The 9,100-nt window shown below is 34.0% G+C and overlaps 2 protein-coding genes across 3 annotated transcripts; one reads left to right on the plus strand and one right to left on the minus strand.

The window, feature by feature from the left end:
* Nucleotides 1-5,625: 5,625 nt before the first annotated feature.
* On the minus strand, nt 5,626-7,815 carry LOC112422789 (L10-interacting MYB domain-containing protein-like). 2 transcript variants are annotated; one of them, XM_039834972.1, is made up of 4 exons: nt 7,604-7,815; nt 7,327-7,396; nt 6,378-6,750; nt 5,626-6,293 (listed from the first exon to the last, which is right to left on the minus strand). In XM_039834972.1, exons 3-4 carry the CDS (start codon nt 6,744-6,746, stop codon nt 5,688-5,690), a joined length of 975 nt encoding a protein of 324 aa, XP_039690906.1. In that variant the 5' UTR covers nt 6,747-6,750; nt 7,327-7,396; nt 7,604-7,815; the 3' UTR covers nt 5,626-5,687. The 2 variants fall into 2 exon arrangements, with proteins under 2 accessions (XP_039690906.1, XP_039690905.1); XM_039834971.1 differs by having other exon boundaries at nt 7,327-7,458.
* A 103-nt stretch (nt 7,816-7,918) lies between these two features.
* LOC120580828 (vicilin-like seed storage protein At2g18540) lies at nt 7,919-9,100 on the plus strand. Its single transcript, XM_039834973.1, has 4 exons — nt 7,919-8,011; nt 8,159-8,309; nt 8,387-8,470; nt 8,576-9,100. Exons 2-4 carry the CDS (start codon nt 8,187-8,189, stop codon nt 8,903-8,905), a joined length of 537 nt encoding a protein of 178 aa, XP_039690907.1. The 5' UTR covers nt 7,919-8,011; nt 8,159-8,186; the 3' UTR covers nt 8,906-9,100.

The following is a 9,100-nucleotide window of genomic DNA, read 5'->3' on the forward strand; positions in this document are numbered from 1 at the left end:
TAGGTTAAACTTATTACTTAGATCAGAGTCAAAAGCCAGGGTTAGTGGTCATTTAATCTCTAAGATCAGTTTGCATATTCATAAAGCTAGGGTTAGTAGTCAATGATAAACATACAAAAAACATTAAACATAAAGTAATTGACTTAAAACTAGACTTTCATTGATATTCAAAGGAGTTCAACAAATTAGGGTTCCCATAGGATTACATCAGATTCATCTCAAGCTTAACCATAAAGAGATTAGTTACTCATAACTACAGTACAAGATAACTCACATAAAATCAAGGATTCATACATGTATTGGATAATTGACTATGAGTTGTGATGGTCTCCCACCAAATCTTCAAAAGCCTCCGCTCCAAATATGCCTTTTCTCTCTAAAATCGTCCACCCTCCCTTTGAAAATGGACTTTTCTATTTATAAGCCTGTCAAAATCGGCCACCGAGTCCAAAATTCGGTGGCCGAATGCGTTAAAATGTGTGCCCAGTCTGGCAAAATCGGCGGCCGATTTGTAAAATTGGGGGCCGATTTTTGTCGAATCAAAAGGGAGAAAATCAGCAGCAAAAATCGGGGGCCGATTTGTAAAATCGGTGGCCGATTCTGACTTCTTCAAACTTCAATTTCTTGTTCTTTTGTAGCTTGCAACTCCATGAATTACAATAAATAACCCCTAAAATTACATGAAAAATGTCTACTAAAAGAGTAATGACAGAATGTCATCACCCGCTCTGCTTAAACGAATCCCAAAACCAATTCTCATTCCCGTTAGGGCGTCTGAGAGTGAGAATCTAGGCCCCATGATTAATCGGTTTAAGCACGCGGAGCTTACGAACCTGAAATAATAGAAAAATAAATATGGTTAAAACAAAAACACATATAAAGAAAACAATTAAACATAAAAAATATAATTAAAAAAAACACATATAAAAGTAGATATAATAATTAAACAAACACACATTTAAAGAAAACAATTAAACATACAAAATATAATTAAAAAAAAAAACACATATAAAACTCGATATAATAATTAAACAAACACACATTTAAATTAAAGAAAATATTTTAACATAAAGAAAAAACAATTAAAAAAAAATACACTTACATTATTTGAATTATACCAGAGTGGCAACGCCACATGACCGGCATAAGAGTGGAGTAAGGACAAGTCAGCCGGTCCACCAGGAAAGGGAGGGTCCGTAGGTAACACCTCCGGTGCAGCAGCTGCTGCAGTGTCATCCTCGTCTCCTGCATCCTGCTGCTGTGGTATATGATCCTGGTCATATCCACCATCCGTCACATCATGCTGTACCTGATCCTGATAGTTCAGGTACTCAACCCCAGTCTGGTTAACAAGCTGTGACGGGTCAACAACCTGTGACTCCTCAGGCTGTGTAGCCTGAGAGCTTCCTGAGCCATCTGCCCTCCGACCTCTACCCCTCTTTGGGATGTGGCCGCTCTGCCTCTCCCTGCCGTGGCTCTGAGTCATGGCACGCCTACCACCAATCATCTTCGATGGATCAATGGGGTCCTGATCGGCCATATCTACAAAAAATAAAAATAATAAATTAATATCATTCAACCACTTACTTTATCAAAAACACTAAACCTAAACAAAACCTAGACTTTCACATTCAACCTAAACATAACCTAAACATAACCACTTTCACATTAAACCACTTTACCAAAATAAAGACATTGATTGAACCTAAACATTATCATACACATTATCATTAACATTCAAACGTAAAAAATCAAATGCATTATCATACACATTCAACCTAAACTAAACATAATTCAATATACACATTCAACCTAATTCAATATACACTTTTTCAATATGCATTCAACTTAATTCAACATACACTTTTTCGAATTACAATCAAGATCGTATCCAATACTTAAACTAACTAAATAATCAATAAAATTGTCATTGACACATTTTATCAAACACTTTGTGTGCAAAGTATCAAACATACTCAAAATGTGTTCTTTTGCCACCATTCAAAACCACATTATACCCTAACATCATTCAATCATCAATTAAACCAACTAGATTCAATTATAAACTACATGCACTCATAAAAAATTCAATTCCTACATCAACCCTAACCACATGAAAACTACCATTTTTTTTAAAAAAAAACCTACCCAAACTAACATTATGATTAAAAATGAATCAAGATACTTACTTGTGATTAAATGTAGATGATGCACTTGATTTTGCTGAAAAATCGAATTTGGAGAAGTTGGATGGTTTGGAAGAATTTTGAAGAATGAAGCAATACTAGAAAACTGAGTTTCTGCGTTCTGGTTATGTTCAGTTTTCCTCGGCAGTTAACTGCCGAGGAAATCCTCGGTAGTAAGCTGCCGCCGGTTTACTAAAAACTTCGGCAGTTAACTATCGAAGGGCATTTAAGTAATTTACTCGTGTGGCACAGCCAAACCAAATGTGGGAACATCAATTCTCAAGATATAGGGGGGCTTAAAAAGTAACCCTCAAGAAAGAAAGAGGGAGGCCCACTCTTACTGTATGTTCAGGACTAACTTGCAGCGGATAAAAACAGAGAGAGAGAGAGAGAGAGAGAGAGAGAGAGTGGGGACCTCAGTTGCCAGAGCATCCGCGGGATAGGCACGATGGTTTTAATCGTGCAGTTGAGCATTTTCCTTTTTGAAAAGAAGAACTACAGTTGAAAATGAGCAGGTGGGGTAAACGATAAAACAAATTCTTCACATTACCTGGCTCATCTTTGGTCGATGCACTGATGACTGGTGCGTGCAAGCTGCAGCACATGCCACCATAAGAGCCATCTCATTAGGGTCAAATTCATTCTGAAGCCTTGGATCAACCAGAGAATAGACATTATAATCTCCTTCTGATCCTAGCCTGTGATGATGAAAGATGTGGTTGTAGTTAAAATTAGGGTTATGCTAACGAGTGTCTGGTATAGCGGTGGGGAGAATTGATTTTGATAGAATTGAGTTTGAGAGAATTGATTTTGGTTAAAAGTGAGTTGAATGTGAATTGATTTATGTTTGGTTACAATTTATTAGAAGTGATTCTTGTGGGTTGATGTTGTTTGGATAGTTTGAATCAAAATTGATTTTGAATGTGTAATGACTGAACTATCCTTTAATTGTATTTAAAACTCATTCTCATTAAAAAATTATTTCAACTTACCATACATGAATTTTATTGGTCCGAAATTAATTTTAAAATCATATTAATTTATAAGAGTTATTTTTAATAATTTTTTTTATCAATTGGGTGATTTTAATAAAATAATATAAGCATAAAAAGATGTAAAAAATATGAGAAATTACACAACTGTAAACTAAAATATACGTAAATTATTAATGCATAATCATAGATTTCTAAATTAGTATAATAAAATGGCAGGGCTCTAAAGTATATTACATATAGATAATAGACAATATAAGTTTAAGTGCAACATAATATTGAAAATTATTACAAACTAATTATTTAGCTTATACGCTATAATTTGATCGCGAATTGAGTTTCGAGCATGATCCATCTGTGAAGAAGAAGCTACATTGAAACTTTGGGATTGATCCAAGTTAGTTGATCTATGATAATCATCATGGTGAATGATTGTATTTTCATCTTCATAAAGATTGAAATAAACATCCATTTCAGCACTCCTTCTAATAAAGTTGTGTATTGCCATTGTTGCGACAACTATATGAACTTGTGTCTCATATTTGAACTTAGGCATGCGACGCAAAATTGAAAATCTATTCTTCCATACCCCAAAAGTTCTTTCAATTGTGCATCTTAAACTTGAGTGGTAGTAATTGAATACTTCGTTATTATTTTCGAACCCACTTGAACGCCTAAATTCAGGAAGATGATAACGTTCACATCTGTATGGACCAATGTACCCTATTGGTGTTGGATAACCAGAATCCACCAAATAATACTTACCTAAAAATAAATAAATTATTAAAATATGAAAATAAATAAATTGTTAATATAACAGATCATATCTAGTAAGACAATATAATACCTTGAGGAGGATGCAGAAAGTTAAGGTTAGGAGTGGTAAGAGCTTTGTCAAAAACACGGGCATCATGGGCAGTGCCTTCCCAACCAGCTAATACAAAAGTGAAACACATATTCCAATCACATACAACCATAATATTTTGTGTTGGATATCCTTTTCTTCCAATAAACCTTGGTTGCTCACTAGCACTAACTACACATGACACATGTGTACCATCAATTGCTCCTATAACATTCTTAAAAAAAAGGCCAATAACGTTGATCATTTTTTATTTTGGCATGACAATCACGAAACATAGGATCTTCGGGTTTAATATATTTGAAGGACAACTTAAGGCATGCATGAAGTACACGATGAAAATGTCTACTTACAGTCTCACCCGAATGTTGAAATCTTTCTTGAATCATTCTATTACCGACACCGTGGCCTACAACGACCAAAAACATTGCAACCATTTCTTCAACCCCCATATGTTTAGAAGACTTTAAATCATGTTCCACCAATTCATTGCAAAGTTTATTAAAAATATGTTTTTTCATTCGAAACATCTCATAACAACGAGTGGGATTCCCTTATAATATTTCTTGAACCCATACATGACCTGTGAGCTCACTAGTTCTACATGGCTCTTTGCATAAATTTTTTGTTGCATACTCACCAAGTAATGCAGCCAAAAAATAGGATTCTTGAAATATATCATCATCTTCTTCTTCTTGTGTATTGTGTTCCAAATGTTCATTCCAACCATTCATTTGAATAAACAGGAACCTATGCGTAAATCACAATATCTAATTCAATTAGTATAATAAAAAGCATATATCATTTAGCAGCTACAGAGGTGTATAAACATACCATCCAATTTGAAGTTAAACAAGTAATTGTATCTGATAGCAGTAGTATAGCAGTGAGTATAGCAGTGATAAATCTTAATTTGAGATGTACTCCGAAATCATACTAACATAATCTAGTTTTATGTTAGCTGTAGTATAGCAGTGAGTCACAACCCAGAAAGCACAAATGCATGTCAACACTAAGTAAGGTAGCATGGAAGCTGTGTTAATGTCAAAAACGTGCTACTGAAGTTGAAGTACTATACTAAGGTTTTACATATCATACTCTACAATTTTTTACTTCTTTGGCAATTTGTTTTATAGCTAATTCCTTTGAAACTAAATATTTATCATTTTGGTTGACAGATAATTGTTATAAGATAATTCTCATTTTCTTCAATGCGTATGACATCACATTTTTGAAACAGAAAACATAAAATCATACTGATATATCAGGTGAATGATACCTGGCGATAGTGGTTACTTGCTAGAGCTTGTGAGAGTATTTTATGTGATTTTTTATCCACACTCTTAAGACATATAGCAACCTGTAATCAGTAAAGTCATAATAGTTATTAACAAAGGCAATCATGTAACAAATTCACTTCATTCAAATTCCAAAGACATAATACATAGGTTCATATCACCATAATAACAATTTCAAAGACTTAATACATACTACTTGTGTTCTTAATAGCAAGCAAGTTCTAAAGGAAAATCTTAAGATAGGGCAACATAATGAAGATCTAAACACAAACTAAACCAAATACATAAACTAAGTCCGAAAGCATAAACTAAGTCCAAGGGACATCACTTAGCCAATTCTTGAGCCAAATTAATACTTCATAAACATAGTAGGGTTGAATGATGCAAATTTGAGCCAAGTCAGCCTTCTTTCCTCAAAACCCCGCAATGATACAAACATCTCCCTAGCTGGCTTAAACAGCATTAGGTTACAACACATTGTATGAAACTCTAAATCAGAAGTAACTGCATCCATGGTTTGAATCTCAGCCATCACTTCACCAATAGATGCATTACTTATAGCCTCATTCCACGACTTGCAAGTCTCCGCAATCACATTAACAGCCTCAACTATTGAAGTTGAAGGAGTAGCTTTTTTCTTTCCTTTCTGTTCAGCCCTAATAACTCTCTTTCTCATTTGTCCACTACTTTGACTAACAGCTCCTTGTGATGTATTCAAGTTAATATTTCCAAAACCAGTTGCTGCTCCAATGCTTGCATCTTCACTATCACCTGAACCTTCTGCATCATCCAAGCCAACATCAATATCATCATTACCCAAGTTCTCATTAGGTAATACACCACTTGATGGTGCCCAAGCATGCTCTCCATTAGCCACTACATCCTTGAAAAGTGTGGTTAGTTGGTGAGCAAGTGGAAGTCCCTTGTCTCTAAACTTTGCATATTGAGGATTTTCCTGGATATTCATAACCTAACATATAAAACTATGGTAAATATAAACATAAAAGTATCCTAAACAAGATATTTGTGATTCACATAACAATTCTTTCTTCTCCCACCACTCATCGGATGCATAAACGATGTTCTTCTCAAAATTCCATCCTAATTCGGTAACTTTTCCAAACAAGTTATACCATACTTTCCATTCCTTTCTCAAGCTATCATACCTATTCTTCAATTGTACCTTGTCATAATTCAGTCCACTTTGTTCATGAAATTGGGAAACAATACCTTGCCATCCTTTCTTGGTAAAACAAGTACCATTTCGTTGACGCTTGGTAACTTGATCCAAACATGCCTTCACAAAGTACTCAGTGGCTTTAATATCCCTCCAACTAGCTTTGGTACTTTGACCCTCATTGTTAGTTGATGGGGGGTTAGCAGAAACTTTCCTCTTAAGTGAGTCCATAATACTATATACACAAAAGTATGATAAAAAGTGAAACAAACTATACATAAGGAACTTGATCAAACTGACACCAATATCCTTGTTTTGTGCATATGAAAATGATAACAGAAAACAAAAAAAAATATACTAGAAGAAGTTATGTTACTTTGTGCTAAATGTAACTATTTTTTGTAAAGGTTGGAAAAGGTTTATCTAAGAATGAAAATGCATAAAAATTAGCAGCACAACAATGGCTTGAAGTTGTAAGTTGATTTTCTTACATTATTTCATTCAAGTTCAATTACTTTAAACTCACACCAAGTAACTTAAACAAAAACAATACACTCACGGCTCAAAACAGAACAACATGAGAGAAAAAAAAAACATAAACATGTGAATAATAACAGAACAGTCAACATAAACATATCAATAAAAAAATTGTTTTCTTCTTTGAGACTATTTATCAAACACATACAATGCATTGATGCAGGATGAAAAAATTAAGGTAAAATTTATAACAACTAGAGCAAATACAAATAGAAATTAACAGTTTTGAAGCAAAAAAACAAAGCAAAAAAATAATTTATGAATATGTATTTACCTTTAGGCCTTGGCAGAACAATGAAATGATTCTCACAAGTAGCTCATAAGCATCATATATAGGGGGAAAGCTGAAGGAATAAATTCACCCAACCAACACATCTACCATGAGTAATGAGATTAACCACAAAATCTGAAGAAAATTGAAAGCTTGGATTTGTAAAATCTTCCGAAGTAGCAGAAAATTTAAGGTTGAAGTGATGTGAAGTAATGAAAAGGAAGAAAATTGTGAGAAAGAGAAATTGAAGGCTTGAATTTAGGGGTAATTAGGTAAGTACCTGTCCCTTGAGAAATTAAAGGTTGAAACGTGGTTTTGATCAGCCGTAGAAGCTATGAATCTCAACTTCATGAAAACTGAGTTTTGGAGACAAAAACGCGTTTCACAAAATTGCTTTTTCATTCATCCAAACAACATGGAAAAGAGCAAAACGGCGTTTATATGAAGTAATCCACGTTTTGAGCAGAAAAAAGTGGTGCCAAACACACACACTTAATTAAATTGAAGGCTACAGTGCGTTTAGATTTTATAATACAAACTGCGTTCGGATTATAAAATCTGAAATGTATTTTCCAAATAAAACATGGCGCGAGAGTAGCGGAAAAATAATAGTCTAACAATAATAATATTTGGGTTCGTCAATTTTGATAAACTCTGTTCGACGATTTTCGCACTCACTCATCAGAAGGTATGTATGATTTGATTTTCATTCTTCAATCAATTGTAGTTTATTATTGCATTTGAATCTATGATTGATTGCGGGGAATAAACTTGTCGGATTTGGGGGTTTAGGGTTTTCATTTTCTTATCATCATTATTTTTAATTTCTCTGCAGGTTAAGTCTCTCCCCCAATCTTCCACAAATGACTGACGAGGAGAAATCTAAGCCAACTACTTGGGTCATCTCAGGACCCACATATACCGGCAAAAGGAGATCTGGGCCAAAAACCGGCAAACTTCTCATCAAAAATGATAGAGATCAACAGGCATGATTTTTTTATTCAAACAATTTTTAGTTTCTTTGTCTGTTTTAGCCCTTTATTATTATTTTCTATACCTGCAGAAGTTTTTTGATTCCTTTTATGATGAAATGATCGAAGAAGTTCGTAGTTGCATCAATAAGCCTGATGCTGATTTAAATTACGAGGCAAGTTTTTCTCTAACAATGTTTTTGATTTAAGTTTTACAGTTTTAGTTTCTTTGTTCATATTTGAGTTCTTTAATGTTAATTAATTATCCTCTAAACCAGCAGTTGTTTAGGCTGAAAACTGCGTGGTTTGGCAAGGGTCATTATAGAGAGTATGTTGCCAAAAACCGTAAAGAACTTCGAATTCTGATGAAGAAAATTAAAAAAAAGGAAGCTGAAATTCTGGGAATAAGCAAGGAAAAGGAGGACGCTGATATGAAAAGGAAGGAAGAGGAGGAAGCTGAAAGGAAGGTAAAGGAGGAAGCTGAAATTCTGAAAAAAAGCAAGGAAAAGAAGGAAGCTAAAATTCAGAAAAAGAAAATGAAAAAGAAGGAAGCTAAAATTCGAAAGCAAGCAGCTAAAAAAGTTTGTGAGGAAGGGGCTAAAGCATGTTAAATGCCCTAACTAAAATTAGGCAGTTGTGTGTAGAGTAAGAAATTGAAATTGAATTATGTTATGTTTTATCCTCAAGTTATAGAGAACCAAGCTCTTGAATCTTGGTCTTTTCTGAACTATTTCCTATATAACTAATTAACTATTGTAATATCGCCATCAATTAAGTATTTGTATGGTGCAATCTGTTTTTGTTCA

This window comes from Medicago truncatula, chromosome 6 (assembly GCF_003473485.1).
Source record: "Medicago truncatula cultivar Jemalong A17 chromosome 6, MtrunA17r5.0-ANR, whole genome shotgun sequence".
Taxonomy (NCBI): Eukaryota; Viridiplantae; Streptophyta; class Magnoliopsida; order Fabales; family Fabaceae; genus Medicago; species Medicago truncatula.